This window comes from Brassica napus, chromosome A9 (genome assembly GCF_020379485.1).
Source record: "Brassica napus cultivar Da-Ae chromosome A9, Da-Ae, whole genome shotgun sequence".
Taxonomy (NCBI): Eukaryota; Viridiplantae; Streptophyta; class Magnoliopsida; order Brassicales; family Brassicaceae; genus Brassica; species Brassica napus.
This window is the reverse complement of record NC_063442.1, coordinates 9,619,652-9,638,957: the sequence shown is the minus strand read 5'-3', so window position 1 is coordinate 9,638,957 and position 19,306 is coordinate 9,619,652. Positions and strand designations below refer to the sequence as shown.

At 31.0% G+C, this 19,306-nt stretch overlaps 3 protein-coding genes across 3 annotated transcripts; 2 read left to right on the top strand and 1 right to left on the bottom strand.

The window, feature by feature from the left end:
• Window positions 1-9,120: 9,120 nt before the first annotated feature.
• On the top strand, window positions 9,121-10,917 carry LOC106380613. The gene has a single exon (XM_013820417.3). The coding sequence runs from the start codon at window positions 9,928-9,930 to the stop codon at window positions 10,720-10,722; it is 795 nt and encodes a 264-aa protein (XP_013675871.2). The 5' UTR covers window positions 9,121-9,927; the 3' UTR covers window positions 10,723-10,917.
• Window positions 10,918-14,165: 3,248 nt separating this feature from the next.
• LOC106380606 (uncharacterized protein At4g04775-like) lies at window positions 14,166-14,711 on the top strand. The gene is made up of 3 exons (XM_013820406.3): window positions 14,166-14,205; window positions 14,278-14,426; window positions 14,520-14,711. The coding sequence occupies exons 1-3, from the start codon at window positions 14,166-14,168 to the stop codon at window positions 14,709-14,711; spliced, it is 381 nt and encodes a 126-aa protein (XP_013675860.1).
• A 381-nt stretch (window positions 14,712-15,092) lies between these two features.
• On the bottom strand, window positions 15,093-17,784 carry LOC106380599. The gene is made up of 4 exons (XM_013820392.2): window positions 17,780-17,784; window positions 16,640-17,662; window positions 16,216-16,555; window positions 15,093-16,136 (listed from the first exon to the last, which is right to left on the bottom strand). Exons 1-4 carry the CDS (start codon window positions 17,782-17,784, stop codon window positions 15,093-15,095), a joined length of 2,412 nt encoding a protein of 803 aa, XP_013675846.2.
• Between the last annotated feature and the right edge of the window lie 1,522 nt (window positions 17,785-19,306).

Below are 19,306 nucleotides of genomic sequence, written 5' to 3'. Positions count from 1 at the left end.
AAAGTCTACAACCTAGGGAATAAGTTTTTTTGTAACTTTATAAGTAAAGAGATCATTTCTACAGGTCGTCAATAGTGCGACTTGTAGAGGAAAATTAAGGCATTTAGTTTTTGTACTTGTACCTTTACATTCCAGTTTCTGTCGAAGGAGCAACACTACTTCCAGATCAAGGGATCAATAATCTCACCTTGGCAGATACTCCATTGATAAGAATTCACTTAAGAGTTGTTACTGATTTCTGAAAGTCTTGTAGATTCAGAGTCCAACGTGCGGATCATCCTGAGTATGCCACAACCATTCTCCAAAGCAAGCTTCAAGATCTGCACCAACCATTAAAGTATTTGCCATGCTAATTAACTATAAGATTTAATCTTTGGATATAGATGTAATTAGTTTTTAAAAAAAGGCAGAACTTACTATTTGTCCGACACAAACTTTCTCTATAATCTGGAGGACAAGAAAGCTATCACCCATTCCTGACAAACATGAGCACACAAGGTTTATAAGTTATTTATCACTCTCAATCGTGGAATCTGATATAAACAAAAAGCCATAATGATAAGGTAAAGCTAACATAAGGCATTGATCATCAAAAACTTTCAAATTTAAGACAAGAACCTCCTACGACAACTATAAAACATGCAATCAAGGTGATGAAGAAGCTAAAACGTTTCTAAATCTCATGGTGTTTGAACAGCAGCAAGACGAACCTCTGCCGTATTTGAGCAGCGGCAAGAAGAATGCATAAACTCACCATAGTTGGAATTGATGCTTGACATAGATTGTTCTTTCAGATTTTGGAGCTGTGAAGCTGTTGGAACTTCAATCGGTCACCTTCGATGATGTTTGGGCCGATTGTGAAAGAGTGGGAGGAGAGGTGGAAACGACGCCAATGCTGGATTAATGTAGTATATTAAGGAAAATCGAAGCCGTTACATAGATGTTGATCGGATTTGGTGAGATCCGAAGGGGTACGGTGACTGATCCCCAAAGACTACTTGAAAGAAACCCTAAAAAAATCTGGGTCAGCCTGTGTAGAAAAAATCAAACGCAGAAGCCCATTGCAATACATCGAGAGAATAGTCTTAAAAGAGCATGCCACGTGTCAGTAAAAGCACTATACTAAAAGAAGGACGTGGCTGCTTGAGGTGGGAGAAAACTCCAAATTATTATTATAGATTCCACTTTGGTTAAAAGATTCAACAATGTCAACTCGAGTGAATAAGTTCATTGTGTCAGTGTTTGTCTACTATGTTAGGCTTTAGCCCATCTCTTTGGCCCAATAGCTCAATGTTACCGAAACCCATGGTCATTTGTTTGTTTGGATACCTCCATGCAGTCCTGGGATTGGGACTTGCATTTAGCATCTAGACTTTTTTTTTGGTTTTAACGCAATTGTACTATTATAAACTATAAGATATTACATATACGATTTTACAACTAGTAATTTTATTTATGTTATGAAATTTACATTTGACTGCGTTACTTTAAGTTGTCTTATAAAATTTACGTATTTGTTGCTTCATGTTGAAAATCTTATTTTTATGAGTAGATTTGCATGAATTTATTTTTTTTCTCATAATTTTCATAACTTATCCTGTGCAGCTAGTTTTCTTATTATGTCCTCTACATTTTAATTAATGTTTCTTGTTTATTTAGTCTCATTTAATATGTCAATTGTTAATATGTTCTTTCTTATACTGAGATAACCATGTAAAGAAGAACTCTACCAGTAATTATATATCTATAAATTATTCTATGAGTAGATTTGCATGAATAATTTATTTATATGAGTAGATTTGCATGAATTTTAATATCTCTTTGACAAAAATGTTTTTAATAGCGTATTTATTTGTATTATTTAGGTTTTTCATTATTAATTAAGTTATTATGGTTATCTTGTACTTTTGATTAGTTAAAAAGAGATGGGTGAGAAATTATAATTGTATAAAAATATCTTCAACAGCTCTTTATCTATTTACTTTTTTAGAAGTTTTGCTTTCTGACAAAATTTTATTCTTTCAAATGCTGTTTGTTTTTTTCAACCTAAATCTTTATAGTTATTTATATTTAACAATCGTATAAATAAATTTTAAATAATATTTTAGTATTTATTATTGTTATATTTTTATATAAATATTACAGCTATAAATACTTTATTACTATGTTGTATTATTTATAGTTACATTTAAGTATTTATTATTACGTCTCAATATTTTTTTCTCAAAAAATATGAAGGTGGCCTTTGGAAAAACATACATTCAACCTCTTATTTTAAGAGTGATTCTTTCGAGTGTATGGTACAATTTAAACTCTTTAAATTGGATTGCATCAAGTGTTTTTTAAACGAACTGGTCGGTTGATGGATTAATTTCTTTACAATTTAAACTCTTTAAATTGGATTGCATCAAGTGTTTTTTAAACGAACTGGTCGGTTGATGGATTAATTTCTTTACAAAATTACTATTTCTGAAAATGTCCAATTTAACATGTATACTGCACTAATTATGAAAATGTTTTGATGAACTAATAAATTTTCAAAAGAAAAAGTGATTATTGCAAAGCTTTTCTGAATCGGTGAAAAAGTTCAGATATATTTATTTTCTTTAGATTATAGTTAAATACTTGTTCTACCTAGCACAAAAAATTAACTTGGTTTTCCATTTGAATCTGCCTCTTGATTTTTGTAGGTTAGTAGTATCTACTATTAGTATCATTCAGGACAGCTAGCCAGTTTATATTCTTTCACAAAATCATCACTGGCACTAACTAAGACATAATAGAAATAGGTGAGTTAAGTGAATAATTATCATGTATTTGCTTTCACATTATATATATATATGAACAGATTAAAAAGGCACGAATGATTACCCGCAAGTATCCTAAACTCCTAACAAATACCTAAGTTTATATATTTGAAATTTAGAAAGGGTGCTAATAAATAATGGTATTGAATTACATACCCATTTGAATACATATCAACTACAAACAAAATATTCAAAAAGATTTTTCAAAAAAAAAACGCTATATGCAACTTAATTATGCACGTCTAACTAGTGTCATTAACTTTGATTGAGATGTTTTGGTTCATCCGGATTGTATTCGAAATTAATTAAATTAGTTATTGAGCGTTAAAAATAAACTGAAAAGAATTTGAGCACCATTCCCGGGGGAGACCAAGAAGATTCTTAGGGCAAAGCGTGAAGTTAAAAGGCTGTCGAAAATAAAACATTACGATTACAAACTTGCATCTTTCACAAAACCCTAGCTTCCTCCCAACCAAACTTCCTTCTTGGCACTCCTTTTTATTTCAATTCCAAACCCCATACGTATTTGATTTCTTTAGTTCTTTATTTGGATCTCATAATCATTACACACTTTATAATATATTATTACTGCTCATGCAATTTGAATATGAAAGTGAGAATAGAAAACTAAGCCCTAGTTTGCAAAAAATAGTCGCTGAGCTTCTCCAAGCCACAACGATAGTTTGAACTTTGAAACGATCATCTTAGTCCTAGTGGGTATAGTGTATTCCTTTTTTTTTGTAACTGGGGTATAGTGTATTCAATATATATATATATATTGGTTGTGGTTAGAAAAGACTATATATATTCAACATCGAGTATTTTAGAAAAAAAAACTTTCAATAACGAGTAATCTAATTAAAAAGCGTTGTTTTCTAAGGAATTGATATCTAACTAATGGATTTTGACTAGTTAAATTTTTGGATGGAGATCATAAGTTTTGAAATTGATCTAAAATTCTATAATATATGAATATACTTTTCAAAAAAACTTTTCAAAAATAAATAGTTAGGGTGTTTTGAAAAGATTTTGAAAAATTAAGGATGTTTAGTATTTAAATACCTTGAGTCAAGTATGGACATGAATTCAAACCATTTATGATTACGTGCGGAATGGGAGTATGTATTATTCTATTGTTTTGTTTTGATTTCTTGTATTATTTAATAGAACTGCTTTAATTAGGTGTTTGCATATTTCAACGTTGTGGCCTCCTCATGCTACTACGCGACCCACTCTCCCAAAAGTTTTCACTAAAAAAATATTTTTACCATAAAACTTTTAGTATGTACCATTTTTAATGCTTATGTGATCTGTGCTTTTCCACAAAAAATTCTTGTAGAACAGTTTTATTATTCTTCATGTGTTCCCTTTTCAAATGATATATCCAACTATATTCAGCTGGCATAACTCTGGCTTGATTGATGAGATTCGATTAAGTAACATTAATAAAATCTTCTTAACATATGTATATATAGACGTACGTAGCTGTGAATTATATGGTTTGTCTATACTTTAACAAAAAGTATAATTTAACTACAGAGAAGACATTTTTATTACTAGTATATATATATACATATAATTAATAGCATATACATTTAATTATAGACATATAACATGAGTAGTTGAGACATAATGTCACAACTAATCAACAGTGACTTATAAGCATTTGTCATTGATTAAACAAATGCCTACGTAGGTTAAATAAGGCTAATTGGTATGATTAGGGTAGATTATTATAATATAATTAGAAATATGTGATAAAAGAAGAAGCAGAATAAGAGGGAGACGACAAGGAGAAGAAAATGGATGTCATTATATGAGAATTTCAAAAATTTCAGTGCGATTTGTTTTATTAGCCCCTGGTTGGCAGCTTCCATTCTCTTTCTATTCTTCTATTCTTCCATTTTGTTTCTGTAAATCTCCAAATTTTAAAAGATTCCATAACTACGGTACTACTGCTAACCCCTATTTTATAAAGCTAACGATATAATAATTTTATAATAGTAGGATGACAAGTAACTAAGATATACGCATATCCTAGCTAGAAACATTTATATTTCTATTCTATGTTCATTCTGTATATATCTAGTCTTTACTTGGTTTGATTTCAGAAGTATTATGTTAACTCATGAACCCGTAAGAATATGAATTAATATTAAGAAAAAAAAATCAAAGAAAACGAAATCATTCAAGATGTTTGACAAAATTTTGTTCTTTTTATCAATTCAAAAAAGGTATGACTGATCAATGATTGATTCAAAGACGACAACTATCTGTTCTTTAAAAAAATCCAATGGTGTAGGAAAATAAATGCATCAAAGACAGTTGTGCTTGGTGTGAAAAAAAAAAACAGTTTTACTTTTGTTCAACAAGGAGTTAATTTTCTGGTTAAAATTATTGGGTTGTTTAAAAGAATTTTGGAGATCATAGATTGTGTTAGGACTTAGGAGGTGTATAATTTTAAAAAGGTTAAATTATATGATACAGATTTTTCAATATGATATATGTGTAGATCCTGTTTTAGGAATGTTAGAGTCCACTAGTAGAAAACTTCTCAATCCTTAAAATAAAATAAAATAAAATAAAGACAAATGTAGATTATGACTAAGAATTCTCAAAATTTGTATGAGACTTCTAAAATATACAAATAGATACATAACAGGGTAATGAATGTGTAACATTTCTTATATATTAATTGATTAACATTTTTTAGATTGTAACATTGATTACTATGTTTAAGTGTCAACACCACAGTTTTTTCATAGTCATGTATATTTAAATTATATTTGAATTACTTAAGTTACTAGAAATATTAAATGATTACCATCGTATATAATATAGTGAATGATCCATTAATCAAAGATATTTTTTTTTGAAATATCATAAGTTGGCTATCATTTTTTTAAAATACACTCAATCAAAAATACTATAACACTAAGTTAAGCTCCGCGCCTTGCACGGAATGAACATTACATAAATAAATTATTTACATATTATATGTTTTTATATATTATGAAATAATAAATATATATTAAATAACTAAAAGTCAGTAACTATTACATATACAATTAAATTGGTACGAACATATAAATACATTTTATTAATCAAAATAATATTTTTTTCTATTTGATAGAATATGTAATTAAATTTAAATGATAACATGTTTTTTTGATCATTTGTATCTTTTATAGCAAAAATGTTAAATTACTGATAACAAAAATTTCATTGTGGGATTAATAGTTTTAGTAAGTTATAATTTTTAAAAAATTAAGTTGCCAATGTTCGTTAAAGCTTTTATCACAAAACATTATTCAAATTAAATTTTAAAATTAAATTATTTATGTATTTTATATGGTATATAGTTTAATTTAAAATGATATATATATATATATATATATATATTTAATCTTAATATTTAATTAAATTATAATTTTTACTTATATGACTTTGTAATTATAATCATTTGTATATTGTCACAACAAAAACTTTAAACCATGGATCATAAAATATGAATGTAAAAAGTTTAACAGTTTTAGTAATTTATAGTCGTTTAAAACAAATCAAGATATAACATATGCAGAAAAATATAAATTTTTATTATATGGTTAATGTGATTTTCTAATTTTTTTTTTAATAATTTAAATTTAAACAAATATGATAAAAGATACATTAATTTTTATCAAATATTTATTATTCAAAATCATTAATTGTCATATATACTATAGTCGCATTAGGCAATTCCGTAATTTTTATTTAAGGAAATAATAAAGAACATTAATAATGAATTTATGGTTAGTTTAATAAAAATATTATTATATAATTAGATTGACCAATATATTTCTCTAATGATTCTAAAAATCATCCTATTGATGACACATGGCTACAAAAAAAAGTTGTAATGTTTCTAAATTAATATATAAGGAATTTGAGTTTATGGTTTAGTATATTGGGGGGGGGGGGGGGGAGGTGTTCGGCTTATAAACTTATATAATAATTCTTAAATATTTATTAATGATTTATTAGGGTTATTTTAATTTTTTCATGACAAACTTCAATTTTTTAGGAAAATGGTTATCTTTGAAGGGTAAATTTAAAAGTGGTATCAAATTTGTGCTAAAATTGTAATTCTCCCCTAGTCAAATGTTCACGAATAAATCTTCCACTTTGTTTACTTAAATAAAATATATGAAATTACCTAATGTGATTTAAAATAAATATGAAAATTAATGATATTGAATAATATATATTTATTGCACTTTATACTAGGCCTGAGACTTTTATCTGATATCCAATTCGGATCCGATCCGAAAGTCCGGATGTCGAATCCGGATCCAGATAGTAAAATGTTGGATACGTCAAAGCCGGATCTGGATCCGTATATCTTGATTTTTCAGTCTGGATATCAGGATCCGTAAGTTTTATTAATAACTATTTCAAAAATAGTAATATATATATATAAACTAATTTTATTTAATATATTTTCATTTTTATAATAGTTTATATATATATATATATTTATATATATATTATGTAAATTTTGTAATATTATACATAGAAATAATTAAAAACATTATATATTTTTTAAAAGTTTTAAATTATTGTTAATATTTTATAATATTAATATTATTATTTTATTTATTTTAAGGATCAAAATCCGGATCCGGATATTCGCCGGATATTACAATTTTTAGAATGATATCTGACACTCGGATATCCGAGAACCCAGATCCGGATAAATATAGTAAAATTATGGATCCGCCGGATAATGATCCAAATCCGGATACCTTAAAATTGCTCGGATACCCGATCCGTCCCAGGCCTACTTTGTACATCTTCTATCATTAATTTCTTTTTATTATGAAATAAATTGTATATGTTATATTTTGAAATATTTAAAAATATTATAAATGATTAAAACTGTTAAAAGTTACACACTAAAATTTTGAGATTAATGGTTTAAGAGATTTGTTATAAAAAGTAAATGATCACAAAACAATATGAGTATGAATCATCACTTACTAGATATTTAGATTAAAAATATATTATGTATATTTCAATATCATATAAATCTGATTAAATATCATATTAAAATCATAAAATATTTAATTTTAAAGTTTTAGAAATATGTATCATACTTAAACTTATTAAGAGCTATCTATTTACAAATATTTAAAAAATATCTCATTTTATGTCGGATGAAAATTACTACCTAGGAAGAGCATCTCCAAAAAGACTCTCTATTATGAAATTATCAAAACTCTAAATTTGAAGTGTAAAAGTGTTCTTCAACAAAAGCAAAACTTAACTTCAAAACTATTTGTATTTTATACTATGGTTCTTATATTTGTTATAATCAATTTAAATTCATAAAGTTTTTGTAGATAATTAAGCACATATATAAAAATGTTATATTAAAACATATATTTTAAATAGAAACAACATGATTAATACTAAACTTCAAGAAAAATACTATATTATTCTATAAAGTTGTTGAAATCGGATGGTCTTAAACTTGTAAGTATATTAGATCTGAACAAGAAAGTAAAAGAGGAAAATAAATGTTTCAAAAAGACTTAACTTCTATCGATGATATTAATACTCGTGAATACATTTGATCTGAATAAGAAATAATCGTACAAAAAGACATCAAAACAACAACAACCATTTTCGGTTACACAAAATTTGTTTAGACAATATTTTGAAAATTTTGGAGATTCTAGATCAAATTTACATGACTATTAGTGTTGTTGTAGTATTTAAATTTGTGTAATAGTTATATCTTCATGTAATTCGTAGAAGCTTTCTTGTTGTTAATTTCTTTTTGTAGTGTTGTCAAAATTTTGCTTTAAAATATTTTAAATTTCATGTGTGAAACTTAAATTTATAAGAAATTGAAATGTTATGAGATATAAATGATTAATACAATAAACGAGAAAATATTTAAAAATTATAAATGTGATGTGTAATTGTATGGACCAAAATATAAATAAAAATATGAAACTTTAAATTTGAAATTTTGAGGAGTGAAATTCTATATTTTAAGTTTCACTCCTCAGACTTCAAATTTGAGGTTTTGAAAAAAAATTTTGAAAAGAAAAAAATTACATATCTAAAGTTATTGAATGTCTTTCGAGATGTTCCAAAGAATTGGTCAGTTGTTTCCGTTTTCAGCTGGTATCAACCGATCGAATATCCACGTTAATATAAAAGGATTAAGGTAACTATAGTTTAATTTGTGTTAAGCACAAAAAAAACTATAATGTAATTTGTCGATATGAAATCTAAATACTTATTGAATAGTTCTGGACCTCTTGGTCTGACAGAGTTTTTTTTTGGGTCTAAATGCTAAAGTCTGACGGAGTTACAACTTACAACCCTCATTGATTTCGAAATATGTTTGTCATCGACTAGAAGATCCAGATATCATAATTGTATTTGTACTGAATAGAAATTACATGTGAAATCCTATTGTTGAGATAAAAACAAAACAAATAAGTGATTTTGAAAAATGTTATTTCTGTATATTTGTGATCCATTTATGATAAAAAGACAAGAATCACAAGACTGTACCAAAATAAAAACAATAAAACCCCACTGTCAATTTTTCCCTACATTTATTTCCGTCTTGTTCCTTGTATATTATCTTACATAAAATCAAAAGCAAACTTTCTGAAACTACAAAAATAAATTTGTTTTCTTCCATTTTTGATACGCAGTAACTAATCACACAAAGAGGTGGTGGGGAGAGGATATATAGAAGACTACCAAGATAAAAACAGTAAAATTTTCGTTACATTTCTTTGTGTACTATCTTACCCAAGATAAATCTACTTTTTACAAAATCAAATACTTTTTTCATTATTAAGAAGACAAAATTACCCACCCTAGACGTGACCTCCCTTTGACAATGAAGGGTAATATTGTAGTTTACTCCAAGCTCAACTTACACATTGTTTTTTTGAACAAATACCCAACTTACACTTATATTCACTATTATCACCATCGCGCCCGACGAAGCTTTCTTTTGCTTTTGTTTCATATGCTTCAAAGTTCTTTAAAGCGAGCTAGAGAGAGAGCACACACAAAAAAAAACTAGAGACTTTGGGCCCGGATCTTGGATATGTCTAGCGGGTGGGTCAAATCGTGGCAGTGCAAGTCGAAAGCTTTCGATGATGTTTACAATCCGAGTCCGATACATCTAATGTCAAGCTACAGCTGCAGAAGAAGCACACAGAACTTAAAAGACGTGATCAACACTAAAAAACCCAAACCCAAACCCAAACCCAAAAAACAAGAATCCGACCCGGTTTCAACCCCTTCGACACGGATTCGATCATCTGTACTTCGTGACCCGCTTTTGCCGACACTAACAGAGCTTGCGGAGGGGCATCAGTCTCGTAACGTCGTGGAGATTATTTTCCAGACAAGCTGGGGCCCGAAACCGTTTCCGGGTCGGATCGATATGATCTTCAAAGTGCAAAACGGGTCAAAGACTTTGACCCGGTTCGAGGAGTATCGTGAAGCCGTGAAGACTAAAAGCGTCGGGAAATCGCGTGAGGAGAACGCGCGTTCGGTCGCCGACGGGAACGAGACGATGAGGTTTTACTGTTTGGGTCCGAGTTATGGCGGCGGCGCGTGGGGGATTCTTGGAGGAAAAGGCGGCGGCGCGTCGATATATACGTTCGCCGGGAGTTGCATGGCGCATGATAAGGCGGGTGGAGGTAAAGGGAGGAAGGCGATGCTCGTTTGCCGGGTTATAGCGGGACGAGTCATGAAGCGAAACGAGTTGAAGTACGACTCGGTTGACTCGGACGTTCGATCTCGGTTTGACTCACTGAGTGGTGGCGACGGCGAGTTGCTCGTGTTCGATACACGTGCAGTACTGCCTTGTTTTCTCATAGTCTACCGCCTGTAAAAATACGCAGTTTTATTTTATTTTTTCTAACTTTTGACAATTGTAATTTCATTTATCAACGCGATTTTCTCCTAATGTTTAGGGAATTTGTTTTCCGATGCATAATTTGGTAAAAATTGTGTTGATAAATGTTAATTAATTTTGTCTACAAAAAAAAATGTAACGAGAGTTTTTCTTAATTAATGCGATTACATACTGAATCTTTCTGAGATTAAATACTGAATAATTATGAAAATAAATACTGAATAGTTCACTGGCTTTTACAATGTCATAAATAGATATTATCACGCAGCCAATTGTTATTTTTTATACAGTTGGGTGTTTAGATACACGTACATTCAATGCTTTACATATAGTAAATCTTTGATTCCCTAAAATCTCTGTACGTTACTTTCACAGCTACCTTCCTTAAATGTGAAAACTGAAAACTATAGTTGGAAATTTCAAAATTTGTAACTTTTGTTAATACTGTTTACAAATAAACTTTTTCAAATTTTCACTGAGTATTTCAAGAAAGAATAATCAGTGTAAACTGTAAAGTGGTTCCGTTTAAAGAGCATTTGTAAAAGATTTAAAGTAAAAAAAAGGAAGAGAAAAAGAGTAAAATTTGAAAAAGAAATCATGAAAGTTTTATTTGAGGCACATGGACAATTACATCGGTGAAACTCGAGGCCTGCCGTCAAGAAAAAGACGAGTATCTGAAGTTCAACAAGCACGTTAAGACCCATTAGGCCCATCAATTCATTTTCGCTCATATTCATTTATATGAAAGCATAAAGGGCTAAAACAAAAGAAGATGACATGCCTAATTCTTCACCACTTTACATCTAAACTCAGTTCACTAATTTGAGAAGCTAAATAAAAGAGCCGCATGGCTACATATGTCTGCATGTTCGGTACACATGTTAGTCGACGAGATGAAGAAACTGTTGTTGACGCAACCGTCGACAACAAATTTACGATTTGCCAAGCTACCATCACTGGTCTTGCCCACCTTCGCCTGAGATTTCTCTTTGCAGTTGTTAACCAATAGCCGTCAAAAAAATCTTGTATGGATTTTTGAGGAGGAGATTTGGGAATCAAAGTTCCGTCAACTTGCTTCAGTCCGCCCGTGAGAAGCTCCGTCTCAAGCCTGACTGCCTGAGACATAGGCCTAACCTTAGGTCGTGAATGTTTTCTGTGGGATGAAGAGACCGCATGGCAGAACAGAAAGTAAAGACATGACTAGTTTTCTCGCTATCACCCTCAAACGCATTTTTGCTGTTAATAGTGGTTGTTGGCGTTTTATAACAACTACTCAACCGCTTCAAACCACTCTAAACTTTTTAAATTCAAAAGCTCGTTCCAATTATCGTTTGCAGTTGCGGGAGGATATATATTTTTAAACAATATAAATACAAAAACAAAAATTAAACTAAAATAATAGAAATACTAAAATATGTCGACAAAAAAGAGCTACTAAAATATATCTATTATATTTTAATTTATTTTATAAATTTTTAGAATAAAATAATTTTCTATAATTTTTAAAATTTTAAAAATATAATTTTAAAAATATAATTTTTTATTTATTATAATATTATGATGTTTGATATTTTTTATAATTATATAAAATATCAATATTGTTAATTTATTATTTAACTTCTGTTGTATTTGGTGGTTAACCAGTTATAGGTATCCTACAAATGCACCAATTTATAACCGTAGTACTAGTCATACAAATCTCTTAAAACCGCTTAAAATCGCAACCACCCACATCTGTAAATTTCCACAACCACAACCGTTGTAGTTACACGAATCAAGTCTTAAGTTACTAATCAATCAACTTTCTGCTATTAATTTTAATAAATAAAATTATAATATTTTTTTTAAAAAAAATACCTCGGGACAAATTAATTCATGGACCGCACTTGGAGTTGAAAAGAGTTCAATATGATGTGTGGTTAGTTGTATTGTTGGAAATAAACTTCTTTATTGTTTTTAATTATTGAAAGTGTACAAAAGGATACAAATATAATAACTAATATTTTTTCTCTATAGTATATAAAAATTAAAACTTAATTGTATATTATTTATTTTAGAAAATTAGCTATGTTAAAAAATTACTATTTATTAAATAAGTTATAAATTAAATTTTGAATTAAAATAAATATTATAATTTGTTTAATTTTTGGTTAAACGATAACTAGCGCAATTATATATTTTTTTAAATAAGATATTGACTTTAAATGTATAGTACTAGCATATTAAATTCATATTTCAAATTAAAAAAAAATTAAAATGAAATAATTTTTCAATTATATTTATATCATTGATTTTTTAGTTTGTAAAATATAATATATTATTTCTGTAATGCAATTCTACTGTTCATTAAACATGTCACTATTCACATATATTTTTTTCAACCGTTTATTTTAGACGAACCGCAATTATTTCGTAACATATGTTTCTCTTCTACAAACCATACTGCAATATTTAATCCGCATGTCTTGGATTGCTCAATCTGTTGCTCAATTCGTGGTTACTATTGAGATCCTAAACCAAGAAGGTAAACTCGATGAAGATATTACTCCCATAATAGAATGAAGGAGTAAGGTACGAAGAACATCCAAGATCACTTGATTGCACACCGGGATCTGAAATTATATCTACAAAAAGAAAATTAAAGAGTCACTGGTGCGAGCTAATAGATTAGAAGTTTTTTTCAATCAACCCAAAATCGATATCAATAATATTAAAATAATAAAAGCATGAAGAACACAGTTTAATTTGAGTTGAAACACAACAAAATCTCATATTAAAACGAGAATATTATTTAACAAAACAAAACGATCAAGCTCAATAGGTATAGTCCAAACTCAAGAGTTTAAAGAAACCCTCGTTAGTTTATGATCGATCAAAAAACAAAAAGAAATAACATTTTCCCTCTGAAATTGATTTATTGAATCACCTCTCACGAGTCTTGAAATTGTATAAAATAACCAACGAATCATTTTTCATATGTTCAATGAGAATTTGAAGATCATAGACTTGGAAAGCTTTCTCGGGAAAACGGCTTTTTCGTGCCTGCACCATAGGTCTCTGAGAAATTACATACCTGCACTATTAGGATGTCCAAAAACATACCCGAACTCGTTAAACATTTGAATTACATGCCCAGATTTTAAAAGCCACGCTAATTCCGATTTTGATTTAAACGCTGTTAATTATTTCTTAACGGTGATGATTAGGATGCTTAGCTGGTGGATGAGTCAGCGTAAACACTAAATGGACCAAACAAAATTAAAAACGTAATGGGCCAAGATTGATATTTATTGGACTGTAGCCCTTAAAATTTGGGTTCCTAACAAAACGTCGTCGTTTGTTTGTAGTTGTCTTTTTTTCTATTTCTTCTTCTTCCCCGACGAAGAACAATCTCGTCGTCAGTTGTAGGTTCACCAGGAATGTCTCACTCAGTGAAGCCAAGCTCGTCGTCGGTGTCTGGTATGTGAATCAATTGGTTTGGTGATGTTTTTCTTTCTTTGTTACTGTAAATAATTTTTAAAAAAAATACAGGTGGAGGAAATTGGAGAAGACGTCGTGGAGCAAAAGAGAGAGGAATACCGAAATTTTGTCGGTGTGGAGAAGAGGCCATGATTCAAACATCAGGAACAGCTAAAAACCCTGGGAGGCTCTTCTATTGTTGTCCACATGGATCTGAAGGGGTAAAAATCTCGTTTCAAATTTTATTGTTCTATCGTTTAGGTCTCACTTGTTGGTGTGGGTGAGAGGAAGGTTATATTGTTCTATTTTTGCAGGATAAATTCCATCTTTTTACATGGACTGATGAATGTGTGGTGGAAGAAATTGAAGATTTAAAAAGTATGATGAGTGATGTAAAAAGAGAAAAGTCGGACTTGAGAGTTGAAGTTGTTGAATTGCAGAAGGAGCTTGAACAGATTAAGCTATCTCTCGAGAGAGACAGGAATGGTTATTGTTGTTTTTTGTAAGATTAGAATTTCGGTTATGTAAGGATTTGATGTTGTGTTGTTTTGTTGTTGTGTTATTATGACTATTTCATCAGTGTTTAAGAGTTTTATGATGTCTTTTGTAATATTAGAATGGTTATGTAAGGATTTGTTGTTGTGTTATTATGGCTATTAATTTCATCAATTATTTCACCAAAGTTTAAGAGTTTTACGATTGAGAAACAAATACCATGACCTTAACAACAGTTCTTAACAAACCCACAACACAAAATAGAGAGTATCATAAGTGTATGCAAACACCAAAACAAGCAATGAAAGGAAGTTACCAAACACATCGATAACATTACACAAGTACCAAAACAAGCAATGGCCGACTCATCTACTAACACAACATAATAACCATCAAGTGTGACTTGGCTGCGTTTGAGTAGGACCTTCACAGACATCTAATGCAATCTCCTCCTGTGGTCTCGTGGTTTTTTGCTTCTTAGGTGGTCGAGGCTTACACGCAACTCCAACATTAGGGCATTTAGTGCAGTTATGCTCAGGAAACCCACAACGAGAACAATGCATAATACGAGCGTGTTGAGTTACCTTTTTCCCCTTAGTAGGAGACTCATTAACTCCTTTGATTCTTTGTTGAGCCTTCTTCTTACGCCCTTTGGATTTTTCTCTCGGTGGAGCTTGTATTGTTGATTCACCAGACGGTTTCCAAAACTTGATTCCCTTAACCGGTTTGATCGAGTCTGAGTATTGTTGCTGCCACTTAGAAGTCAAATACCAATGAGAAACCAAATTGTCAGTCTTATATGTCTTCTTCTGATCCAAAACGACACGAAGAGCATGTCTACATGGAATCCCTGTTAAATCCCACCTCCTACAGCTACATGTCCTCGCCCTCATATCAACCGCATATTGCATAGAATTCTCAGAAACTTCAAACTCACCAGTAGGTCCAGGAAGCGATTTACAGTACTTCCTATGTCTTGTCTCAGATTCTATCATTTTACTAACCTTCAAACTGAACTTTCCCTTGTGTTTTGTGAGCTTGTTCTTCCTTAGATTAATGCGCTTCATTGCAAGTCGTCTCATTGTCTCAAGCATCTCAACCAAAGGCATCGCTCGTGCTTTCTCAAGCGTCTTATTGTATGACTCAGAGTTGTTGTTAAGAGCATCTTCACAACAACATGTCGTTGTAAAAAAAGCCCTACAACAAGTTTCTGGGTTCCTGGCCATGAACGCTTCATAGACATCCTTGTCATACTCCTCTAACTCCTTCATACTTGCTTTATAGTCGGCCTCATTGTGGCTTTCCACCACACTCCAAAACAATTTTTTCATCTGAGGCTTGTTCGGGTAAAACTTCCTTAGATTCCCATAGATATGCCTTGCACACATCCTGTGCTCGACGTTTGGTAACTCCTCATCCACAGCTATAAGTAATCCCTAAATCCAAACAAAAATGCCATAAGCAATTGAAAAAATACCATAATTTTTTTTTAAGATTATGAATGATTATACATACCTTTTGTCTATCTGAAACAAGGGTAAACCCATCACCATTTCCAAGTTTTAAATCAGTCTTCAGCTTTTGCAAGAACCATACCCATGTCTCTGTATTCTCTTTATGCACCACAGCCCAAGCAAGAGGGTAAATCTGATTGTTTGCATCTCTTCCCACTGCAGCTAGAAGTTGGCCCTTAGCCGTTGTTTTGAGGAAGCACCCGTCTATCCCAAAGATTGGTCTACAAGTGGCTAGCCATATGTCTCGCAGAACAGCATAACAAACGTAGAAGCGATCAAAAACTTCAAGTTCACCAGGCCCAATAACGGTTCGAAGGTCTGTAACTGATCCGGGATTTGTCCTGTCCATAACCAAATCGAATTACATATGTTATAAGACACATAATTATTGAAACAAAAAGAAAAAAAAATAAACAATTGCTTACTTTTGAATTTCTATTTCATAGTCTTTAATCCTACGAAATTGTTCATCATGCTCATCTTGAATGAGATCCAAAGCTTTCTTCTTCGCCTTGCGACATTGGTCATGAGATGGATTCAAGTCATATCGTAATTGAATCTGTTCTTGGAGTGTTTTAGGCTTCATTTCCGGATCCTCCCTCACTTCATTTAAAAACATCTTCGCAATGCGTGACTCCGACAATATCTTGCAGTGACCATCTTTGAAACAACTATGGACATCTTGGAATGTCTTCACCATCCATTGTGAAACAGATTCTTCATACGACAAATATATCCTCCAAGAGCATGGAATTTCTCCTTCATCGACTTCTACTCCACATCTTGCCTCTGATTTTACACCTCCCCATCTAGTGAATTGGATATTCCACCCACCCTTTAATGCATACTCAAACACAGCATCTTTGAAGTCTGGTATACTATCAAAAACTTGCCTTATGTGTAGCTCTCCACTGCCTCTCCTCCATCCGTCATAAGGCCTTCGATGTTGTTGTTCCTCATCGTCAGAACAAGGAGGAGTGTCTCTGTAATTTTCATTATCTTCATCATCAGAAACCTGAGCTATAACAGCTTCAACCCGAGATTCTTCTTCAAATTCATTCTCTCCATCTTCATATTGCACCTCTTCTGTCTCGCCATTACTTTGGCCTCCCTCTTCAACCTCTTCATTCACTACTTCTTCATGGACGTTTTCATGCTCCATAAAAACTTCTATATACTTTGTCCAATATGAAGCTTCACACATCAATCGAAATGTGTCACTACCATTACTCAAAATTTTCAGATCCTTCATAGTCTCGTATGGTAGTTTGAACCAGATTCTTTGACCATACAAAGATATAGGGAAATCATTAGTCAACCCTGTAAACAAAGCTTGAGCCTGGGTTTGAAGCACATGACGTTCCCCACCAACATATGTGATCATTCCACCTTCATTAGTCTCGAACTTCCCACGATAATATATTTGAAACGTTGTATCTCCTTCTTCACTGAAATTTTTCAAAAATAAACATACCATCAATTAAACCCCAATCGACATAATAACCTAATTTTTAAAAGCATCAATCATAGATTTCAGTGAAGAGACAAAGACAAACAAAACTTACCTCATTTTTTAGATGAGTTTAGGAACAACCCAACTTCTCTAGCAATCTGGTTTCTTCAATTTTGTTTATTTCTTCACTGAAAGAAATTTCTGTTACTAATATTCGTTGTTTTGTTCAACGCAACAGAGGAGAGTGGAGACGTAAAAGAACGACGATCTTTTGTTAATTGTCCAGTTTGTGAGGGTTTAAGCCCAAACATAATCAACTTTAGCCCATTTTAATCTCAATTTTGTTTGGCCCATTTAGTATTTACGCTGACTCATCCACCAGCTAAGCATCCTAATCATCACCGTTAAGAAATAATTAACAGTGTTTAAATCAAAATCGGAATTAGCGTGACTTTTAAAATCTGGGCATGTAATTCAAATGTTTAACGAGTTCGGGTATGTTTTCGCACATCCTAATAGTTCAGGTATGTAATTTCTCAGAGATCTATGGTGCAGGCACGAAAAAGCCGTTTTCCCAAGCTTTCTCCTCTACCTTTAAGGCCGTTAAATGTTTAAAAATTAAAACCCAATGTCAAGGCTAGGCAGATTTTTACTTCAAACGTTTTTAAAAGCATCAATGTCATTGTAGTGGTCCTAGTGGACATTTCGTAATTGGTATTATGCACAAAAGATACAGTAACGCCCCGTTAATATATTAAACCCAACTTATATTGGGCCTGAGCTTACCCCAATGATCATTACTCTTTCTGTGTAAAGATGTTGCAAATATAAATGCAACCACGATCATAGGGATTCAAATCGATAAGATAATCCTCTTGGTTGTTGGTATTTGAATTTTCATCTATTTAATTACATTTTAAAAAGGAAACTATTCTTACAAGGAAACTAATGTAAAAGGAAACTATTCTAAATGTAACTAATCTTAAAAAGGAAACTAATCTAATAAAAAAACTACTAATTAATCTAATCTGTGTTACCAAATAAACAATTAACATCTTAAATGCAGATGAATTAACATAATTTATTTATAGAAACAACTAAATATGGTAAATTATATTATAGAAATTATAATATACATATAATATTATATAACCAATTATATAAACAATCCTCCTATACATTAAAAGAGAAGTCACTTTAGTGATTTTTGCTGACATGGCATTAATATAGAGCTTCTCAGAAAAATTGTTATAATTCTATTGGTCGATTTTTCTGAATTTTATTTTTCATTTATTTTAATCAATAGCTTATGTAGACAAGCCCAAAACTATTGTCGATTTCGTTAAGCCCATATATAGTTAAGGAATAATAATTATCGATTTAGTTTAGCCTTGGGTATCCGTTCGGGTTCGGATCAGATATTTTAGATTTTCGGGTATTTCGGTATAGAGGTGTAGAACCCGTTCGGGTATTTCTGTACTTCGGGTCGGGTTCGGGTATTTTTAGTTCGGATTCGGTTATTTCGGATCGGGTTCGGATATTTAGATTTTGCAGAAAAAAATTAAAATTTTCATTTCTCAAGTTTCTTATATTTAAAAATATAACTTTCAGTTAACTAATTTTTTATTTTTAATAGATT